The sequence below is a fragment of the Anser brachyrhynchus genome (assembly GCF_964034855.1).
Source record: "Anser brachyrhynchus genome assembly, chromosome: 20".
Classification (NCBI taxonomy): domain Eukaryota; kingdom Metazoa; phylum Chordata; class Aves; order Anseriformes; family Anatidae; genus Anser; species Anser brachyrhynchus.
The window spans coordinates 5,387,673-5,409,613 of NC_137713.1; the positions used below are offsets into that span (position 1 = coordinate 5,387,673).

Consider the following 21,941-nt stretch of genomic DNA (forward strand, 5'->3'; position numbering starts at 1 on the left):
ATGGGAGCCCTCCGCCTGCCGCCGTTAATTATTTAATGTGGAGGAGATGACGATGTGCGCCGCTGGCCGCCTGCGCTGGGCTTCGGCTCAGGCACCCACCGGGTGCTGCCCCCCCAAAGCCCCCCACCCCAGGAGCTCCCTGCGCCCTGGGGACCCCTGGGGACCCCTCACAGCCCCAGGGAACCCTGGCACCCCCGGGACCCCCACCAACTATCCCGTTCCGATCCCCCCCCCCAGCATCTCTTCGAAACAAATGGGCCGAGCTCGGCGCTCGCTGCCGTTACAGCCACGCTGCGCTAATGCGCTTTCATTAAGTGGGAGCGATCTAATGATAATAAAATGGCACATTTAACATTAAAACATTTAACTTGACTCCTAAGTGAGTGTGTCTCGCCGCGCTCTTCCAGCTCCGTGAGGCTGACAAAGCTTCCGGGGAACGGGTGCTTGGCAGAGCTGGGCTGGCACGCGTGGCGTGGGGGGTGCGGGGAGGCAGGGACCAGGATATAGGGACACTGGGAGGCAGGGACTAGGATATAGGGACACTGGGATGCAGGGGACCAAGATATAGCGACAATGGGGTGCAGGGGACCAGGATACAGGGACACTGGGATGCAGGGAGCTAGGATATAGGGACACTGGGATGCAGGGGACCAAGATATAGGGACACTGGGAGGCAGGGACTAGGATATAGGGACACTGGGATGCAGGGGACCAGGATATAGGGACACTGGGAGGCAGGGACTAGGATATAGGGACACTGGGATGCAGGGGACCAAGATATAGGGACACTGGGAGGCAGGGACTAGGATATAGGGACACTGGGATGCAGGGGACCAGGATATAGGGACACTGGGAGGCAGGGACTAGGATATAGGGACACTGGGATGCAGGGGACCAAGATATAGGGACACTGGGGTGCAGGGACCAGGATATAGGGACACTGGGAGGCAGGAGACCAGGATATAGGGACACTGGGAGGCAGGGAACAGCATATAGTGATGCTGGGATGCAGGGGACCAGGATATAGGGTCACCGGGGTGCAGAGGACCAGAAAGCTGGGGTATGGGGCTGCTGGGATGGAGGGGTGCCAGGTGCTGGGGTGCTGGGCGGTGGGGTATGGGGACGTGGGGATGCAGGGTATCGGGATACCAGGCTGTGGGGATGCCAGGATGCAGGGAGCCGGAGGTGTCGGCACTTTGGGATGCAGGGGTACACACACCGGGGTGTAAGCACCTACAGCGCAGCCCGGAGCACGCCGGGGAAGCGGCCGATGGCGAAGGGGGCCGTGCTGTGGGACGGCTCCTCGCCCAGGCTCAGCTCGCACAGCAGCTTCCCCACCACCGGTGCCAGCTTGAACCCGTGGCCTGCGGGGAGGAGAAGTTGGGGGGGGACACGGCCGTGCCCAGGGTGCCACGGGGGGGCCGGGTGCCCTCGCATACCCGAGAAGCCGGCCCCGATGACGATGTTGCTGTGCTTGGGGTGCCGGTCCAGGATGAAGTCTCCATCTGGGGTGTTCTGTGGGGTCACGGGGTGAGCAAGCGGGGCTGGGGGCTGCACCCCACACACAGCTGGGACATGGGGGGGCCTCTCCTGGCCCCGTGGCTGGGGACAGAGGGGGCGGTGAGGTCTCACCGTGTACAGGCAGGTCTCCAGCACGGCCGGCTGCGGCTCCAGCCCGGGCAGGTGGCTGCTGATGAAGCTGCTCAGGAGGGCGACGTTGGGGCTGGGGGTGCCCGGGGGGGCCCGGTCCCTCTCCTCGGGGTCAACGGGGCTGCCGTGGTGGTAGCACACCTGGGGACAGCCGCTCAGCGGGGCCAGCCGGGGGGAAAACGCCGTGCCCCCACCACCGTGCCCGGCTCACCTTGACCAGCCCGGGGTACTCGAGGGCGGGCAGCCCGTAGATGCCATGGGGAGCCTCGGGCAGCCCCAGCATCATGAAGCAGGGGGTGGCTGTGCCCGCGCCGTGGCTGCCAGGCTCCTTCTCCCTCCAGTAGCACACGTCGATGCGCAGGGGCTGGGGGGGCACCGGGTCAGCCGTGCCCACGGCCGCGCCGCCCCGCGGAGCCACCAACCCTTACCTGCAGCGGCAGGCGGAGGCCCAGCGGTGCCAGCACGGCACTGGTCCAGGCTCCAGCCGCGATGATGAGCCGGGGGGCTCGGTACACCCCGGCGGTGGTGGTGACGGTGAGCACAGCACCAGGCTGGATGCGCAGCACCTTCTCCCCGTCACGCAGGGTGCCCCCATGCCGGCGAAACACGTCCTGGGTGCGGACAGCGGGAGGTGGCTGCGGGGATGGGGATGGGGACACCCACCCTGTCCTGGTCCCCGTCCCCACGGTGGCACCCACCTGCACTGCCCGCAGCGCCCGGTCCGCCCGGAGCACCCCGCCGCTGCCATCCCACAGGGCCACATCCCCGGCACGGGGCCGGAGGCCGGGGAAGCGCCGTGCCAGCGCCGCGGTGTCGAGGGTGTCACCGGGCCCCATGCTGCGCCGGCAGCCCTCCAGCTCCGGGTCGCCCACCGGCCCCAGCACCACCAGCCCCGTCTGCCTGCGTCCCCACCACCACGGTGACATTGGGGTGACATTGGGGACAATGGATGGCACCGTTAGCCGCTTATTTCCTTAATGGCTCCTCCTTTAGGGAGCCCCATAAATTAGCCGGAGCCGCAGGCTGCCTCCCCACCCAGCGCTGCAGCCCCTCGCCACCCCCAGCCCGGTTCCCCGGGGAGGGGACAGTGCCCGGCACGGGGGCTCGGTCCTCGTCCCCGTCACCTGTAGAGACTGGTGCCGGCCTCGGCCTCCAGCCTCTGCCAGAGGTAGAAGCTGTCGGGCATCATGCGGGCGTAGTGTGCCTGCGGGTAGGCGCTGCGGGTGATGCGGCTCTGCCCGTGCGAGCTGCCCCGCGAGTGGGGCAGGACGAACTGTGGGGCACGGGGACATCGGGGTGACCACGGCTGAAGGGTGTCCCCGAGCCCCAGTGGGTAGCTGGGTACGCAGCCCACCCTGAGGGACACTGCTCTGGGAAACAGCGGGGCTGGGGGGGGCGGCACTGGGGACACGGGGGGCCTGGCACTGGGGATATGGGGGTCATGGCACTGGGGATATGGGGGTCCTGGCACTGGGGACACTGCGGGCCTGTTACTGGGGACACTTGGGGGCCTGTTACTGGGGAAACAGGGGTTCTGGCACTGGGGATATGGGGGTCCTGGCACTGGGGACACTGGGGGCCTGTTACTGGGGACACTTGGGGGCCTGTTACTGGGCAAACGGGGGTTCTCGCACTGGGGATATGGGGGTCCTGGCACTGGGGACATCAGGGTCCTGGTACTGGGGACACAGGGGTCCTGCCACCAGGGCACCCGGGCTCTGTGCCATGCACATGGCATGGGGCCGGGCACAGTGCAGCCAGGTCCCTGTCCCCGTGCAGCGGATCTGGGGACACGGCGGGGCTGGGGACGTGGTGGGGCTGGGGACGCCGGTACCTGCTCCAGCAGGAGTGTGTCCCTGTGACGCTGCGCCAGGTGGTAGGCGGCGAAGGAGCCCTGGATGCCAGCCCCGATGACGATGGCGTCATAGGACGCCTGGCGGGGCTGGCTCCGGGCAGCCATGTCCGTCCTCGTCCCCGTCCCTGTCCCCGTCCCCGTTCCCCTCGCGCCGCCAGGAGCTGAGCCAAGGGGAGGGACGGGGCAGAGTCCGGCCGGGTGGAGCTGGCGGCGGAGCCTTGGCCACCCTCCAGCCCCCGTGCCTGCAGCGGGAGCACGTGGGGACACGCTGGGGCCAGATCCTGCCTCTCCCCATCCTCAGAGCCCCCCCATTCCCCACCGACACCAGCACAGCCCCCTGCCCCCCATGCCACCCCTACACCACTGCCACCCTGCTGCCACCCGGTGACACCGCAGGCACCCGTCACCCCCTGCCAGACCTGCACCCAAGGGTGCTGCGGGGTGCCCCGGCAGCAGCCAGGAGAGACCGGAGTGAGCGGGCGGCATAAACGCGATGGAAATTTGTTTTCCATAAGCCCCCCGCTCCCTCCCCACTGGTTCGTGCCTGCTCTCGGGACGAGGGGCTGGCCATAGCCCTCCCGCGCGCCCAGGGGCCGTTTGTGTGCAGATTGCAGACCGCGCCGTTTGTTCCAGGGGAAACATTTTTTTTTCCTCCGGCGCAATTTATTATATCCATAAACTACTGGGTTGCCATCCTCGTGGTGTTTTTTTTCTCCCCCTCTGCCAGCAGATAGCAGTGATTTAGGGCCCGCCGGGCGGTGGGTACGCGGCCAGGCACCCGCATCGCCCCGCTGGCCGCGGTGCGTTTTGCAAGCGTGCAGATTTGGGGTGCGATTTGGGATGTGGGGACACACGGGGGGGCATCATGGGGGGAGGGATAACGCGGGCAGGGGCTGTGCTGTGCCCCCCCCCAGCTTGTGCTGCCTGCCTGCTAACCCGGGGAATTAATTTACTCCGTCTCCCATGGTATAAAAGACATTATTTACCAGCTAGCTGTCATTATTAGGAAATGTTAAATGCCGCTATCTATTTTGCTGCCCGCCCGCTCACCACTGGTGAGCACACGGCGGGCTCAGCACCGTGGTGGGCTCAGCACCACGCGGGTGCCCGGGGCTGTGCGCAGCACGGGGCCCCATTACGGCGGCGCCACCGCCCTCGCCTTTGATGCTGCGAATAAATTCACCAATTTCCCAGGGTTTCAGCTCGCTTTTCCGCCGGCACCCAGCCTTTGAACAGCCCATACCTGCTTCTGCTTTTCGCTGGGAACATGAAGAATAATTAATTATCCATGAAATGTTAAATGGCAAAAATGAACTCCTCTCCCACTAACGGCGCGTTAATGGATCGCGCTGGAAAAGCCCGGGGAGGCCACCACGGCCGTGGGGACAGCCGGGGACACCCGCCAGGGCACGGCTGTCCCCTCCAGGTGGGGCCCTCGGTGGGGCAGGCTCCAGCCGTTGCTTTCCTTGCATGGCCGAGCACAACCAGGTCTTCAGGGGATGTCTGTACCCCGAAACAGCCACATCTTGCCATGCTTCTGGGGACCCCCCTACACCTCCAGCCTCAGCCCCGCGCCGGTGCCGGCTCTGCGGCAGCAAAACGTGGCTGGAGAGGGCAGAGCGTGCCTTTCCGTGCCCCACCGCCGTCCTCTTGACCTGGGTTTGACTTAACCGCAGGCAATGCTCGCAGCAGCAAGAAATCGGCTCCCTAAAGGAGCCAGCGCAGGTCAGGAGATCGGTGCCAGGCCGCAGGGTAAGAATGAAATATTCCCCGCCGGGCTGCAGAAACTGCCTGGATCAGGGCTGGAGGGACTGGGAATGAGGAGCTGCAGCCAGGGCCTGGTGCGGCTCAGCACTGGCTTGCTGCACCCACTGAATGCACTGCATGCACTGCACCCGCTGCATGCACTGCACCCGCTGCATGCACTGCACCCACTGCACCCATTGCGCCCATTGCACCCACCGCGCCCACTGCACGCTGGAGTTTCCCAAGGGCCACGATCACCCGTGCAACGCTCCCTGCTGGGCTGTGCCGCCCTCAGCACCCAGCCAGCCCTTACAAAAGCCCCGGGGAAGCTCCCCGAGGAGCTCCAGGAGCTGAGGCATACAGGGCTCGGGCTGCACTCGCCCTCCTTTGCCTCCCCGTCCCACGCCACCCGCGAGGCTCTGAAGGCATCTGCGCGTCGCTTGTTTGCTTTGTCTCAAAACCAACAGCCGTTTAAGGCAGCCCCTCATTAGCAGTCCAGGTACGTGCCTGGGGAAGCATCGGGCAGATTAAAATTATTTGAATAAGGGAGCGTTAGAAACTTCGGTTTGGCCTCAAAACGCACGTCTTCCCAGCCCTGCCGGGGTTCAGCGCATGAAACATTGATGGAGCCACCGGCGGATCAAACGCTCGGGTTCGGCGCGTCGCAGGTGTGCCGGCTCCCCGCACGGCATTGCCGACGGACCCCCCCCGCACCGAGCCTGGCCGCGGGTCCCCACGGTGGGCGCAGAATCCCCCCCAGTGCCGTGGGTGGGATCGAACCCCCCCCAGGACGCCACGAGGGCCGCGTTTGCCCCCAGCCCCATCCTTTTGGGCTGCGGGGGCTCTGCGTTGCGTGGCGTCAGCGCGGCGAGGCGAAGCCATCTGGGCTTTCACGGAGACGTGGGGGGCGGGGGGGCGGTTTATTAAACAAAGAGCCCTTTTTTTCTTTTTTTTTTCTTCTTTTCTCTCTCTCTTTTTTTTTTTTTTATTATTATTATTTTTAACACACGCAGGAGCCGTCCAGCAGCCAGCGCGGAGCAGCTCTGCGCTGGTGCCAACGCCATCTGCCTGCTGCAAGGATGGCTTCCCCCACTGCTGAGCCCCCCGGGGCCGTGCTGCCGGGGGGGGGGGCTGCAGCCCGAGGGAGGGGTGCTGGGGGGGGGGGCAGGATTCGGCCCCCGGTGGTGGTGGTGCTGGGGAATAAAATGGGGGTGGGAGGGATGGGGAGGGGGGTGATGCCCAGCTGCGCGAGCTGCTGTTGCCCCAGGTTTCGCTGCTTGGGCGTGATGAGCCCGGCCCTAATTGGGGCTATTTAGGGATGGGGGAGGATTGGGGGGGGGTCTGCAAGGTTGGGATGGGATGGGGGTCCCTGAGGGGGGGGGGGGAAGAAAAAGCGCAGGATGCGATGCGCAGCTTTGCCTTTCCCCATCCACAGCCCTCCATAGCTCCACCCCAGCCCCCCCTCACCAACGTAGGGGGGGGGTCACTGGGCTTTATTATTATATATATTTTGGGGGGGGGGTGCCCCCCTCCCCCAGCCTCCCTCTCCCAGCATCTCGGCGTTACGGCGCTGGGCGGGGAGGAGGCGGCGGCGGAGGCGCGGAGGCGGAGGGGGGGGCGCAGGGAGGAGCCCCCCCGTTTGCAGCCCGCAGGATTGGCGGGCGCCGCACTCGGGGCGTTGGGAGGGGAGGGGACGGGCGGTGGTGTTGGGGGGGGGGGGGGAGGTTCCCGTTGTGTGTCCCCCCCCCCCCCCCCCGCCCCGCCCGCAGCGCGGAGCTGTCCGCGGTGCTGCCGCCGCCGGCCATGGGCGCGCTGCTGCTGCTGCTGCCGCCGCTGCTCGCCGCGCTGCTCCGCGCCCCCGCGCACGGTAAGAGACACCCCCCCCAATATTTTACAACCCCCCCCCCACCCCGTACCCATCCGACACCCCCCCGTGCAGGTGGCCCCGCTCCAAACTTTGCCAACTTGAGCCCCCCCCACCTCCTCTCCAGCCTCCTGGTGCGGTGGGGTCACCCCTCTCCTTGCCCCCCCCCCCCCCCTCCAACAAGCGATAATCTTGGCATCCCCCCCCAAAAAAAAAAATATTTTTTTTGGGGGCTTTGCAGCCTGCGACGCTGCCCCCGGGGGGCTCCGGGGAGAGAGCCCCCTTTACCGGGGTCTTTACCGGGATGTGAAAAGTGGGGGGGGGGGGGCACAGGGGGGTACACGGAGCACGGCTCGGCACCGCCCGGGGGGACCCGCTCCCCCCCAGCCCCTCGCAGCCCTCCCCCATCCCCCCGGGCAGGCTACGCCCCATTGGGGTCTGCTCCCTCCGTGCAGCCCCCGCTGTGGGGCTGGGGGAGGATGGGGGATGGGGGGGGGGTGGGTTGGGGGGGGGCTTTTTGGCCGCTGCGACGCTTGGGGTGACCCCGAGGTGCGGGGAGGGTGGTGGGGAGGCGTGGGGAAGGGCAGGGGGTGGCTTTTCCCAGGGGGAGGACCACCGCCCGCATCCTCCCCCCCCCCACTCCCCACCTCGCCGGCCCTAAAACCACCCATGGGTACAGGCACCGTCACCGCCGTGCGGCTCGGCCGCCCCCCACCCCAAAAAAATCAAAATCAGGGGACCTGGCAAGGTTTGGGGCGCCCCGATCTGCCGTGGCGCAAGCGATGGGGGTCTGGTGGGGGGGGGTCCGTCCCCGTGGGGGGGTCCGTCCCCGTGGGGCGCAGGCTGCGCGGCGGAGCCAGCCGCAGGGAGCAGCCGTGCGGGGAGTTACATAAACTCCCATCTGGCCGCCGAGCCCAGCCGGGAAGGACGCCGTGGCCCCGTGCCCGCTGCTATTCCCGGCTCGCCCCGCCACCCTGGGGCCGCTGGCCTGGCCCTATTCCCCGGGGGGGATGTATGGGACCCCCCCCACCTTGGGGTGAAAATTTGGGGTGAGGCTGCGGTGAGCCCTGTTCTGCTGGGGGGGCGGTGGGGATGCAGGGGGGGGGTCGCGTCCCTGGCTCCGTTTGGGGTGGTTCTGGCCTGGGAGAGGGGCCCTGGGCAGGGCAGGATTCCCCGGAGGGAGGCTGGTGCTTGCCGTGTCAGTTTAATGATTTCTAATGAGCAATTACCTCTAGTCAGTCCCCTAATTTCTGAATATCAATAAAGTTAATTAAACTCCGCATGTGTATTTCCCCGAGCGGTAGAGGTAGGGATGCCCTGGGAGGTGCTGAGCTCTTCCAGGTGCTGGGAGCGGTGGGGTCCCGTCCGCCCTGTGCCCCCCCCCGATGTGGTGTCAGGGCCTGGGGCTGCCTGTGGGGTCAGCCCACCCCCACCTCCCCGTAAGGTGGGGGTCCCAGCCTGGCACGGACATTTGCGGCACTGCCATGCTCAGCGTGGCCTTGGCTCGGCATCGGGGGCCGGTGTGTGGTGGGGACGTGGCATGGGGACGGGGACTCGGAGCCCTCGGCCAGGCCAGGGGATTGGAAACGTCCTCAGGTGGTGGTAAGGAAGGGCCTGACCCTGTCCCTCTCCTGCCAGCCCCCCCGTGCTGTGCCCTGGGGGCTGTCCCCGCCTGGGGGGCAGCTCTGGCTCCCCCCTCCCCGGTGCCCACCGGGGCAGCTCCGTGGCGCTGCCGCAGCGAGCGGCTGCGGTACCAGGGCACGGCTCCATCCCGCCTTCCCCACGGCACCCGAGCTCTCAAACCCCGGCAGCCTGGATTTTGGAGGGTCTTTGCCACGCTGAAGGGTCTGGCTTGTGATGAGGGGTCCTAGGAGCGAAGGCAGGCGGCGTGGATCGAGGCTGGGGGGCGCAGGGCCTGGCAGTGCCCCCCCAGCTCTGCTGCTCCATCCATCCTCAGCGAGGCGCACCGTGCCCACGGCACCAATGTGTTTTGGGGGCCTGAGGTCTGTGTGCGTGCTGGCTGGGGGTCTTTGTGCCCCCCCGAGGGGCTCTGCGTGCAAGGAGGCGGCCGGGGAAGGAAGCGAGCGAGCATCTGCTTCGGTAATTAACCGAGCGCGCGCTCGTCCCCTGCGTGCCTTGGAGGAGTGCATCGCCGCCACGCTGCCGAGCTGCCAGGCCGGGATTATCTGGATAATGCTCTTAAGCAGGGCAGGGGTGCCCCACGGGGACGGCGAGCGCGGCTGGGCCACTGGCAACCCCTCGCCTGGGAAACTCACCGGGGATGGATCCGGCGCTGGGCTCCGCGCCGGGCATGGTGCTGCTGCCGTGGGGTGCCAGGAGGCTGTGCGCTGCGAAGGGCACGGCAAGGGCAGCGGGGCCGGCTGTGGGGCATGGGGACCACCCTCCCGGGCTGTTTTGGGGACCCCCGGGCTGGCACGGGGCTCGCCGGGGCCGTCGGGTGCTGTGCGGTGCCCGGGGTGGGCTGGGGGCTTTGGGGGCGCAGGCGGCTGCCCCGGGGAGGTGGATGAAGTTGTGTCTCCGGTGGATCCGGCAGGAGAGGATAATTTAGCTTCCAATCAATTCTTTAAATGCGCGCAATTGAAAGATTGCCTCTGAAAGCTGCCTATAACCAGGGAGGTAATGGATTCTCTCCAGTAACAGGCGGCGGCGGCTCGGGAGCGGCAGCAGCCCTTCCTCGTGCTGGGGTTCTGCTCCCTAAAGGGCTCCTGGAGGGGGCCGGGGGTGTCCCCAGCTCCCTGCTGGCCCTGGCCCCTGCCGGGACCTGGCCCCGTGCTCCCCGCGGTGGCGGTGACCGTGGCACAGCGTCCTGGTGCTGGGGACACGTCCAGCCCTCAGCCCGCTCGCCGTGCCGCTGGGGGTTATTACGGATATAATTTAAATGCAGTAACGAGCTGCTCTGAAGGGATCAAATATTAATCAGCCGCGCGAGCGCCGCTGTGACCCCGTGAAAAATGGAGAGAGGTGCTCGAAATGCCAGATCAGCCGGCGCTGCGCGGGGGCTGTCCCCGGGCAGAGGGGGGGGTCTGGCTGTCCCCAGCTGCCGTGGTCCCCTGGGGGGGGCCGTAGCGTCCGCCCTCGGTGGCTTCCAGGCCGAGCTGGGTGGCTCTGCTGTTAGTGTAGGCCCTACGCAAACAGAGCGGTGATGGGGCGCTGGGAAGGGTGCAGGGCTTTATGCCGGGGGGGGGAATGATCCTGAAGGGCTGGTGGGGGGAATAGGGGAGCGGTTTGGCACCCCCAGAAGCGTCCCCGTGCAGCTCGGCGCCTGCTGGGGCTGGGTTTTGCCTGCGGGGAGGCTGTCGGGGCCGAGCAGCCGAATGCGGAGCCCGACGAGCGGATTTCGTGCGCCGAGCGCCGCCGCCTTTCGGTTCTGGTCGCTGGCAGCAGGAGCAGGGATGGGGAGCCGGGGGGTGGGGGGTGGGGGGGGAGGAACACAAAAACTGGGGCAAAAACGTCACCCATGCACAGCACTGAGGCTGCTCCGTGCAGCCCCGAGCTCAGCCTGGCAGCCAGGGGATGGGGCTGGCACCCCAGAGTGGTACGGGGGGGGCTGTTGTGGGGGATTTTGGCACACGGCTGGGGGGGTCGGGGGGGGGGCCGCTCCGGGCGCTGTGCGCGTGGGGAGGGGGGAAACGCCGCCGTGAGGCTGGCTGGCTCCGCCGGCGTGCGTGGCGACAGCGATCAGGTCCGAAATAGCAGCAGACATGCAATTTATCATCGCCGCTGCTCATGGAAATCGCCGTACAAATGCATTAGCGCCGCCGGGAGCAGGGGCGGCACAGAGGGGATGGGGACACCGTGACCCCGGGGCACCAGCCTCCCCGGGGCCCCAACCCATCGGTGGCCCCAGTCTGGGGTCACCAAGGGAGGAAGGGGACAGGCTGACCCCCCCCAGAGCCCCCAGGCTCCCTTCTCGGTGCCGGCGGTGCTGGGTGCCAGGGGCTCGGTGCCGGTGCGTCGCGGCGCGTGCCGGCGGCGCAGTTGGATGTCAGCTGGCGGCTCGGCCGCGATGCTCCGGGGAACCGACTGCGGCGACATGTGACATGTGTCAGCGGGTAAATGACTGTTCAATTCAAGGAGAATCGCAAAACATACAAGGTCAAACGCCTCCCTGCGAGCGCCACCATGAATATTAAAGCCGGGCTGTGCCGCGAGCTGCCGGGGCTGGAAGCCGCGCTCGCCCACGGTGTCCCCGGGGGCAGCCCCTCGTGTGTCTCCTGCTGCTGGACTGGGTCCTGTCCCTGCTTGTCACCTCCCTGGAGAGGGGACAGCAGCCCCGGTTTGGCCGTGGAGGCACCAGGGTGGTGCCCACCTGCACCCACGTGCAGTCTGCATGTGCCCACCCACCCCCATCCGTGCTCGTGCGCCACCCACCTGCATCCTGGTGCTGCCTGCGCGTGCTGCCTGCGCCCACCCACGGGTGCCCGTCCCTGCCTGCTCCCACCCACGCTCCCTGCCTGCTCCTGGGCACCCAGGAGGGTGTCCCAGTCCCCGCGCCACGTCCCCATCCCTGGGGACACCGAGGCAGGTGGCAGAGATGGGGAGCTGCCATCATTCAGGCACGTCCCCGCGGCTCGTGATGCTCAGTCTGGTGGCACCGCACGTGCCCGTGGTGGCTGGGGACCACGGGAGGGTGGCTGGGGACTGGGGGATGGTGGCTGGGGACCGCGGGGTGCTGAGCGTGGCGCCGGCTGCCTGACAGCTCATTCATCACAGCTGCCAGCCCTGGCCACGGGGGCAAAGCCAGATTGGTTTTAAATTGGAAAATAAACCTCGGCTCCTGCATGTCCATGGCCCCTGCCCTCGCTCCGGGAAGGGGACCCAGCTCCCTGCACCGATCCTGCACCCCGGCTGCGTGCCACCACCCCCAGGATGGGGAAACTGAGGCACGGCGCAGGGCCGGTGCCTGGGGCAGCCGAGCGTCTCGCCCCGTCCCGGCTGCTTTGCCGGGCGCTGTGTTATTGCTTTATTTGCCGGCCGTATTGATCGGCGCTCCCCGGGCGGCTGCGTGCCTGCTTATTTATTTATTTGCGACACCAGCCGCGATTGATTTCTGCCGGGGGGGCGGCCGCCCGCCGCAGACGGATTAGTCTCCAGCATCTCTCCGGCTCGCAGCCGCCGTTAATAGACTCCCGCTCGGCAAAGCCGATGTGACGGATTAGGACCCCGGCCCGGCCGCAGCCACGTGCCCCGCATGCCAAGAGGGCACCTAAGGGGACGGAACGACCCCTTTGGAAGGGTCTCTGCCCCCCCCCCCCCTGAGAGCACCAGGCCCCAGGGTGCTGGGTAGCAGGGGTCCTCTGTCACCAGCCCCCACCCACCTTAGGGACCCAGGAGGGGCACAGCCATGGCACGGTCACTGGAGATAAGCTGCTTAGAGACGTCTGTGGAGGTGGAGGTTGTAATCCCCGCGGTGCTTGAGGGGCATGGTGGTGGCATCTGGGCACGCTCTGGTTTTCTGCGGTGCCCCCAGCACCCCGTGTCCCCCGCGGGTCAGGAGCATCCCCAGTCCCCGAGCATCCCCTGCTACCCAAAATCATCCCCTGGTACCCAGAGCATCCCCACGTAGCTGGAGCACCCTTGTGGCACACAAAACACCCTCGTGGCACCGCGAGCATCCCGTGGCACCCAGGGCACCGTGGTGTCCAACCTAAGGATGCTTTAGGAGCCCTGCCCCATCCACACAGCTCGGATGCGTGCCGCCGTGCCCCCAACGCCCTGAGCAGGCGAGATGCTGTGGGCAGGGGGTGTGAGGGGCCGGGGGGGGGGACATCTCTGCCCCAGCACCCCCGTTTGCTGCGTGGGACAGCTCGCGAGCGGCGCAGGACCAGGCCCGGGGCACCGATCTGCTATAAAAGCCTAAAAGAGCTTTTTGGCGCCCTTCAATATAAACTCATTAACTTTTATGTTCTAATAAATGGATCCTATTAGAAAATAATTCTGGCGGTGCCGGGGGGCAGGTTAACCTCGTGGAGGCGTTGTGGCTGGGCGCTCACCCCCTGGGCAGCGGGGGGACTACTGGGGGGGTGGCGGCAGCGGGGGGGACACGCGGGGACAGGGTGACAGGACGGCGGGGACAGCTGCAGCACCCAGCGGCTCCCCCCACGCTGCTCTCCGAAGCTAATGTCTCTTAATAGTCCCTTAAAAGTGGCAGTCGCAGAGTAATTAATCTTTGCGGGGCCCTGCCCTGCTACGGCTCAGTATAATTACCCGGTAATTGGCAGTATCGTGTCATCAGCGCCAGTGCGCGGCGCCGCGCGGCGAGATGTGCCCATGCGCCCTGCTCCGTGCCACGTCGGGGTGCTGAGCGTCACCGTCACCCCCCCGGCACCACAGCACGGCCAGGCTGAGGGCTGAGCCCCCCCCCCCCCCCAGACCCCACGGTGGCTCAGTGGCTCGTTAGGGCTGATGAAATCCTGTTCTCGTTTGGATTAATTGGGGTGTTTGCAGAGCCGGGCGTTGAGGCGCAGGGGGCTGGGAGGTGGCACGGGGGGGTCCCCAGGGCTGTGGGTGGCAGCAGAGAGGGGGCTCGGTTTGTCATTTTTTGGGGTGCTGGTGGGGCACGGTCCCAGCGTTGGGGCTCCGGTGACGGCCCCGTGGCAGCCCCCTGCACGTCTGCGCCATGGGGATGGGGGTCCTGAGGGCTCCCTGCCATGGAGAGGACAAGCTGAGGCCTGGGCTGCCCCCAGCAGGGCTGATTTCAGAGGATAGGAGGGCACCCCTTAACGTGCAGCGTGACAGAGCTGTGCGTTAATTAGCCAAGCCTTAATTGCCCACACTGCCCCGGTGAAGAGCACACTGGGGCGAGGTGCGGCAGAGCCCTGCTGTGTGCGGGTGATGCGCTCGCTTGCTGCCGTGGCTCAGGCCCTGCTTACCCGGGAACGCGTCTGGAGAAAGCGATCAGCTTTATTGACAGCCCTCGGTCCCCGTGCCTTCGCTTTCTTCCCCGTGGCACAGCACCGCTGTGCTGGGAGCATGGCCGAAAGGTCCGGGTGGCACCGTAGTGTCACCGTGTGTGGCATCAGCCCTGCGTGGTGCAGGTGCCCTCCGTGGTGCAGCACCAGCCCGTGGTGCAGCACATGTCCCCACCACCCCTCGCTCTCTCCTCCCCCAGGCTTCAATGGGCTGCAGGGGAAGGCCGGGGAGAGCTCGGAGGCCGAGGGGGACCCCACGGCGCTGCCCACGCCGGCCGAGCGGGAGGCCGAGGCGCGCTTCGTCAGCACGGCGCCCACCCTGAAGCTGCTCAACCACCACCCGCTGCTGGAGGACCTGCTGCACGAGGCCTTCCTGAAGAAGGATTACCTGGCCCAGGCACCCTTCCCGCCCGCCCTTCCCGGCCCCATACTGCCTGCTGATGCCCTGCGACCGGCCCCTGGCCCCCCGGCCCCCCGGTCTCCTCCTCGTGCCCCCGCCTTGCCCCGTGCCGCCTTCCCCACCGCCCCCCTGACCACGCCAGCCGAGCGCCCGGGGCCGTGGGGGGAGCCGTGGGGGATCACGCCGGGCGCAGACCCCTCGCCGTCACCCACTGCGGGGTCAGGATCGAGCCCCGCAGCCCCCAGCCGGGTGCCCACCACCCCCGGCACGTCCCCGGGGGGCACTGGGGTCTCTGGGGACGAGGAGGGGACCACCACCACCTCCACCATTACCACCACCACCGTCACCACGCTGCAGGGGCCAGGTGAGCGCCGGGAGGGAGATGGGGGGGGCCAGAAAGACACGGGGCTGACGCGGGGGTCTCCTTGCCACCAGCCCCGTGCAACCGGACGCTGGCGGGCCCCGAGGGCTGGCTGGTGTCCCCAGAGCCGGCCGGTGCCCCGTATGACAGCAGCCTGGACTGCACCTACACCATCTCCGTCTACCCTGGCTATGGCGTGGAGATCAAGGTGAGCTGCGGGTGGCACGGGGCACGAATCCCTGACTCCACGCATGGCCCTGCAGGGCGCAGAGAGCAGATGGCCCCGTCCCTGTCCTTGTCCCCATCCCTGTGCCACTGTCCCAGGAGAAACAGCTCAGGGCATCTCCCACCCTCGGGCTCCAGAGCAGAGACGTGGGTGCTCGGGGCTGGCGCGATGCCCCGTGGCTGTCGGCTGCCACGGCTGGCACCTGTTGATGAAGAAGCAATATAGGATTTAATTAACGACGGCACTGACCCAATCTGGCATCGCCAAAAGCCGCCTGCAAGCAGCAGGCAGCAGCACGGGGTTGCTGCTCCACGCTCAGCCCCAGCTCGCAGAGCAGCGCTCGCTGGTGCCGCCGTTCATCACCGCGCAGCGCTGCTTAATTAACATCATTAACAGCAAATTGCTCCGGAGTGCTGGAGCACACGCCTGGCTGCCGCGGGCCCGGCCATGCCACAGGGCTCCGGCACAACCGGCGGCTGGGCTCTTGCTGCTCCATGTGCCACGGGGAGATTTACGGCGGTGCTAACCGTGTTTGAAAGGCGCTGCCCCGCGCGGACAAGCTCCGGCGCGCTATCGACCGCGGGAGATCCCGCTGCCGGGGAGCGCGGTGACAGCCCCCCCGTCCCCCCCCCCCCCCAGGTGCACAACATCAGCCTGGCCGAGGGCGAGACGCTGACGGTGGAGAGCGCGGCGGGTCTGGAGCCCGCGGTGCTGGCCAACGAGTCCTTCCTGCTGCGGGGCCAGGTCATCCGCAGCCCCGCCAACCTGCTCACCCTGCGCTTCCAGAGCCCCCAGCCCACCAGCCCCGGCTCCTACCGCTTCCACTACCAAGGTACGGGGCGCTGCCGGCACGGCTGACACCCTGCGGGGTGCTCCCTGTCCCCGGGGGGTGCCCCCGTTGTTGTGGCACCAATCCACAGCACGGCGAGCCGTGCCGCCGCCGGGTTAAGCAGGCACTGACCGGTGAGGTACGCTAATGGAGAGATAATTAGCACGAAAAATTACGCTCTCAGTGGGCACCATCAGCAATATTACCGATATGCAGGGGGCTGGGGATGGGGGCTGGGTGCGGGACCCCCATCCTGTGGTCTGGAGGGGTCCGTCCTGCCCCATGACACCGCCACCCGCCCCCAGCCTACCTGCTGAGCTGCCCCTTCCCATCACGGCCTGCCTTCGGCGACGTCTCGGTCAGCAGCCTGCACCCCGGCGGGGACGCCCGGTTCCGCTGCGCCGCGGGCTACCAGCTGCAGGGCGCCCGCCTGCTCACCTGCCGCAACGCCACCCGGCCCTTCTGGAGCGCCCGCGAGCCCCAGTGCATGGGTGAGCCCCAGTGCGTGGGTGAGCCTCCCGCGGGGACGCGGCCGGTGCCACCCAAGCACCCGTTGACCATCCCTGCCCGTCCCGCAGCGGCGTGCGGCGGGGCGGTCCGTAACGCCACGGTGGGACGCATCGTCTCCCCCGGCTTCCCCGGGAACTACAGCAACAACCTGACCTGCCACTGGCTGCTGGAGGCGCCCGCCGGCCACCGCCTGCACCTCCACTTCGAGAAGGTCTCGCTGGCCGAGGATGATGACAGGTTTGGGTCCGCACGGGGTGGGAGTGGGGGAGAGGGGGCACCTCGGGACAGCCCCACGCCATGCGAGGGGATGGAAGGTGTTGGCCATGCCGAAGGAGGGGTGATGTTGGCTGTGCTCAAGGAGAGGCGGTGGCCATGTTCAAGGATGGGTGCTGTTGGCCGTATCCAAGGATGGGTGCCGTTGGCCGTGTTCAATGATGGGTGCTGTTGGCCATATTCAAAGGTACCGTTGGCCATACCGGGGGATGGAGACCACTGGGCACACTCAAGGCTGGGTGCCGTTGGCCATGATCAGGGATGGGCACCGTTGGCCATGTCCTAGGGTCGGTGCCCTTGGCCATATCCAAGGACAGGTGTCATTGGCCATGATCAGAGATGGGTGCTGTTGGCCATGCCCAAGGATGGGTGCTGTTGGCCAGGGCTGGTGCAGCACCCTGACCCTGCGGCGCCTCGGCAGGCTCATCATCCGCAACGGGAACAACGTGGAGGCACCTCCGGTGTACGACTCCTATGAGGTGGAGTACCTGCCCATCGAGGGGCTGCTCAGCACCGGGCGCCACTTCTTCGTGGAGCTCACCACCGACAGCAGCGGGGCCGCCGCAGGCATGGCGCTGCGCTACGAGGGTACGGGGTCGGGTCACAGGGGGGAGGCACTGGGGCATCCCCACGCCCCCCCCAGGACCCCACAGACCTCTGCACGTGTGCCCACAGCCTTCGAGCAGGGGCATTGCTACGAGCCCTTCGTCAAGTATGGGAACTTCACGGCCAGTGACCCCCGGTACCCCGTGGGCACCACGGTGGAGTTCAGCTGTGACCCTGGCTACACGCTGGAGCAAGGCTCCACCATCATCGAGTGCGTCGACCCCAGCGACCCGCAGTGGAACGAGACGGAGCCGGCATGCCGCGGTGGGCACCGGAGACGGGGGGCTGTGGGTGCTGGAGCTGGGGGGGATGGAGCTGGGGGTGCAGTGGGTGCTGGAGCTGGTGGGTGCTGGAGATGGGGATGGGTCACCAGGGATGGTGGAGCCACCATGGCATGGCACGTGCTGGAGGTAAGTGCCACGATGCTGGGTGCTAGATTTGGGGCGCCAAAGCGGGTGCTGGAGCTGGGGGGGGGGGGCATGGTGGGTGCTGGAACTGGGATGCCGTGGTGGGCACCCATGGTGGGTGCTGTGGCGAGTGCCCCCACGGTGGTGCCGAGCCCGGCATGCGCCTGCAGCGGTGTGCAGCGGGGAGCTGACGGACGCGGCCGGCGTGGTGCTGTCGCCCAACTGGCCGGAGGCGTACGGCAAGGGCCAGGACTGCATCTGGGGGCTGCACGTGGAGGAGGACAAGCGCGTCATGCTGGACGTCCGCGTGTGAGTGCGGGGGGGGGGGTCTGCGGCACGGGGATGGGGTGGGGGGGACACCCACGCATCCCCTGCCCTCGTGCTCTGTGTGCTCCCCAGGCTGCGGCTGGGCGCCGGGGACGTGCTCACCTTCTACGACGGGGACGACCTGACGGCGCGCATCCTGGGCCAGTACACGGGCGCCCGCGGCCGCTTCAAGCTCTTCGCCTCCAGCGCCGATGTCACCATCCAGTTCCAGTCCGACCCCGGCGCCGGCGTCTTCGCCTACCGGCAGGGCTTCGTCATCCACTTCTCCGGTGAGCCCCGCGGCGGGGACGGGTGTTGGCGTTCCCCGCGTCCCCTTCTCACCCCGCTGTCCCCGCAGAGGTGCCCCGCAACGACACGTGCCCCGAGCTGCCTGACATCGCCAACGGCTGGAAGACGGCCTCGCAGCCCGAGCTGCTGCACGGCACCGTTGTCACCTTCCACTGCTACCCCGGCTTCGAGCTGGCCGGCACCGACCTGCTCATGTGCCACTGGGACCTGACGTGGAGCGGCGACCTGCCCTCCTGCGAGCGGGGTGAGCGGGGACACGCGCCCCCCCACCCCATCCCCTCCTGCCACCCCGTCCCGCGGCCGCCCTCACCGCCCCGTCCCTCCCGCAGTCACCACCTGCCGGGACCCCGGGGACGCCGAGCACAGCCGCAGGGTGGTCTCCAGCCCCAAATTCCCGGTGGGGGCCACCGTGCGCTTCGTCTGCGACAAGGGCTACGTCCTGGCGGGCGCCGGGCTCCTCACCTGCCACGACCGCGCCTCGGGGGGACCCAAGTGGAGCGACCGCCTGCCCAAGTGCATTCGTGAGTCGGGCGCCCCGGGGGCTGGTGGCACCCTGGGGACGAGCCGGGTGCTGACCAGGCCGTGCCCTCGCCCGCAGCGGAGGCGTACGAGCCCTGCCACAACCCCGGCGTGCCCGCGGGCGGGCGGCAGAGCCCCGAGCGGCGGCTGTACCCGGCGGGGGCCACGCTGCGCTTCTCCTGCGCCGCCGGCCGGGCGCTGCTGGGCGAGGGCAGCCTGCGCTGCCTGCCCGGGCACCCCTCGCGCTGGAGCGGCTCTCCTCCCATCTGCAAGGCGGGTGAGCGGACGCCCACCCCCCCCACCCCCCGCCCCGGCACCCCTGCGGACCCCCCCCCCGCTGCTCCCCGCTGATGCCGGCTCCTTTCTCTCCCCAGCCTCCTACGATGAGTTTTACAGCAATCGCAACCTGGATGGTAAGGGAAATCGGTTGAGGGCTTGCTGGGGCACCCTTGGGTGCCAGGGCGCAGTGGGCACCCGGGGGTGCAGCCGCTGCTGGGTGCCCCCCCGTTGAGCCCCCCCTGCTCCCCCCCGGGGCAGCCGTGGCCAAGGCTGTGCCCTCGGGGCCGGCGCTGGAGGGCACCAACGTGGCCATCGCCGTCTTCCTGCCCGTGCTGGTGGTGGCCCTGCTCATCGGAGGCGTTTACCTCTACTTCTCCAAGTGAGTGCCCGCTGGGGGGGGTCCCCTGCACCCAGCCGGGCCCCCCACCCCCCCCACCCCCGGCCCCGACCCCCACCACTGCCGCCCCCCGGCTCCGTCTCCCCGCAGGCTCCAGGGGAAGCCGGCCCTGCAGCTGCCCCTCGCCGGCTCGCACCCCTACGACCACATCACCGTGGAGTCGGCGTTCGACAACCCCACCTACGAGACCGGAGTAAGCACCGGCCCCCCCCAGCCCCCCGCCCCTACAGCCGGGGGTGTGGACACCCCCCCCGGGACCACACCAGGGACCTGGGCTGTGTGCCCCCGGGGGTTGCGTGTTGGGGGTGTGCAGCCAGGAGCCCGTGCACCCCGTGGGGAATGAGTGGGATGGGATATGGGTCTCGGGGAGCGTGTACGGGATGGGACGCGCGTCCCCTGGGCCATCTATAGGATGGGATATAGGTCTCGGGGACCCTGTATGGGGTGGGACGTGCACCCTTGGGGCCACCCAGAGGATGGGACGTACATCTCGGGGACCGCGTATGGGATGGGATATTCATCCCTGGGGCTGTTTATTACATGGGACGTTCATCTTGGGGACTGCGTATGGGATGGGATGTGCGTCCCCGGGACCGTGTATGGGATGGGACCGTGTATGGGATGGGATTTTTATCCCCGGGGCCATCTATTGGATAGGACATACACCTCGGGGATCACGTATGGGATGGGATTTTTATCCCCGGGGCCATCCATTAAATGGGACGTCCACCTCGGGGACCCTGTACGGGGTGGGACACCCATCCCGGCGCTGTGACGGGGTGGGACAGCCCTCCAACGCCCCGCACACGGGATGCAGCACCATCCCTGGGATCTGTAGGACGAGGCGCCCACCCGGGGACCATGCGTGGGATGGGACGTGCCCCCCCACCCACCCTCCCCCCCGAAACCACAGGGGGTGGGAGGTGGCTCACCCCCGCCCCGGGCACCCCGCAGCACCAGGGGGTGTCCAACCCCTCGCAGTCTGTTTCCTTTGCAGGAGACGAGGGAGTACGAGGTGTCCATCTAGGCGAGGGTGCCGCAGCCCCCTCCTGAGCCCCCCCCGCGCCTGCTGCCCCCCCCCCCCCCGGGGGCCAGGCACACCTCTCGCAAGGAGCCCCCAGCGGGAGCCCCCCCCCCCCCTCCCCGCCACCCCAACCCCCCCCAAGACCCCCGTGGGGTCTCCCCCCGCCCCCCCTGACCCCCCTGCTCTGGGTGGGCAGGGGGTGCTGAGTCCCCCCCCCCCCAGCCCCAGCGATGGAGGGCACCCCCCAAATGGGGCAGGGGGGGGCACGAGGCTGCGGGGAGCCCCCAGGGAAGGGCAGGGCTCCCCGGGGGGCAGCCTGAAGGTGCCAGGGGGGGCGTGGGGGGGGGGCAGCCAGCAAGGTAATGGGGTGTCCTTGGGGGGGGGGGGACACACGAGGGGGGGCTCGGGGTGCCCCCAACCCACCCCCATCCCCCTCCTGACCCCAGTGCCCCCAGCATGCTGCCCCCCCCGGTGTCCCCCCCCTGCTTGCTTCACCCTCCCGAGGGATGGGGGGCACCTATGGGGGTGTCCCCGTGTCCCCCCCCCCCAAAAAAAAAAACCCGCACGTCCTGGCACCCTACGGGGGCCGGATCCAGGCCCCCCCCAGCCCCGGGGTGCCAGGGTGGGCAGGGGGGCACCGGGCACGGCTGTGTCCCTGTGTGTCCCCCCACCCCCGGCTGGGGCTGGGGGTGTCACACAGGGGGTGTGTGCCCCCCCCCCCCCAATCTTTTGGTCGGTTCATTAATAAAAAAGCGGTGTTTTAGAAGAAATCCCGGCGTGGTGCTGAGCGGGGGGGGGGGAGGGGGGCGCCCGGGGGGTTGTGGGGGGGGTCCCGGGGGTAATGGGGGGGGGTCCTTGGGGTAACGGGGGGGTCCCTGGGGTGGGGGTGGGGGCACCTACTGCCCTGTAACCCCCCCATACCACTCTGTAACCCCCCCCCGGGCTGGGCACCGCGCCCCCCACCCAAGGGTGCTCCCTGCAGCACCTCTGGGTGCTCCCCACTCTACCCCCCCCCCCCCCCCCAGCACCCACCCCCTGGGTGCCCCCCGCAATTCGCCCCGCCGTTTTCCGGGTGCACTGCACCTTTAAGAGGCGTGGCCCCCGCCGCGGTGACGTCAGGCGCGCTCTCCGTGCGCCCTCTGCCGGCGCGCCAAAACCAGCGCCCCGCGCCGTGACGTCACCGCGCTGCTCTAACCCCACCCCCCCACCCCCCCCCGTCCCCGGAACGTGACGGCGGCCACGCGCCTGCGCGCACGCCCTCCTCCTCCGCGCCTGCGCCGCGCCTGCGCGGGAAAAGGGGCGGGGCGAGCCGGGTGGGCGGGAGGCGGTGCCAGCGGCGCGCGTGCGCACTCCCCCCCCCCGCGGGCTCCCCCTCCCCTCCCCTCCGCCGAGAGAGCGGGAGGCGGGGGAGGGGCGCCGGCGGCGGCGGCGGCGCGGGCCGCGCATGC

General features: G+C 68.3%; 2 protein-coding genes across 16 annotated transcripts; one reads left to right on the top strand and one right to left on the bottom strand.

Annotated features, from left to right (window-relative positions):
• Nucleotides 1–343: 343 nt before the first annotated feature.
• PIPOX (pipecolic acid and sarcosine oxidase) lies at nucleotides 344–3,757 on the bottom strand. Of its 13 annotated transcripts, none has more exons than XR_013941234.1 (9): nucleotides 3,485–3,741; nucleotides 2,775–2,923; nucleotides 2,349–2,550; nucleotides 2,079–2,261; nucleotides 1,862–2,014; nucleotides 1,633–1,791; nucleotides 1,440–1,515; nucleotides 698–1,364; nucleotides 344–512 (listed from the first exon to the last, which is right to left on the bottom strand). XR_013941234.1 is itself a non-coding variant. In XM_080563321.1 (8 exons), exons 1-8 carry the CDS (start codon nucleotides 3,608–3,610, stop codon nucleotides 1,234–1,236), a joined length of 1,179 nt encoding a protein of 392 aa, XP_080419447.1. In that variant the 5' UTR covers nucleotides 3,611–3,748; the 3' UTR covers nucleotides 344–1,233. The 13 variants fall into 13 exon arrangements, 2 of the variants coding, with proteins under 2 accessions (XP_080419447.1, XP_080419446.1); XR_013941235.1 differs by having other exon boundaries at nucleotides 344–542; XR_013941236.1 differs by having other exon boundaries at nucleotides 668–1,364.
• Nucleotides 3,758–7,010: 3,253 nt separating this feature from the next.
• Nucleotides 7,011–21,263, top strand: SEZ6 (seizure related 6 homolog). 3 transcript variants are annotated; one of them, XM_080562867.1, is made up of 18 exons: nucleotides 7,011–7,118; nucleotides 14,248–14,811; nucleotides 14,883–15,016; nucleotides 15,674–15,866; nucleotides 16,169–16,354; nucleotides 16,442–16,610; nucleotides 17,068–17,234; nucleotides 17,322–17,516; nucleotides 17,830–17,968; nucleotides 18,059–18,255; nucleotides 18,324–18,518; nucleotides 18,604–18,795; nucleotides 18,873–19,070; nucleotides 19,168–19,206; nucleotides 19,331–19,451; nucleotides 19,560–19,662; nucleotides 20,467–20,533; nucleotides 21,194–21,263. In XM_080562867.1, the coding sequence occupies exons 1-17, from the start codon at nucleotides 7,055–7,057 to the stop codon at nucleotides 20,494–20,496; spliced, it is 2,886 nt and encodes a 961-aa protein (XP_080418993.1). In that variant the 5' UTR covers nucleotides 7,011–7,054; the 3' UTR covers nucleotides 20,497–20,533; nucleotides 21,194–21,263. The 3 variants fall into 3 exon arrangements, with proteins under 3 accessions (XP_080418993.1, XP_080418991.1, XP_080418992.1); XM_080562865.1 differs by lacking the exon at nucleotides 21,194–21,263 and having other exon boundaries at nucleotides 20,451–20,633; XM_080562866.1 differs by lacking the exon at nucleotides 21,194–21,263 and having other exon boundaries at nucleotides 20,467–20,624.
• Nucleotides 21,264–21,941: the final 678 nt, after the last annotated feature.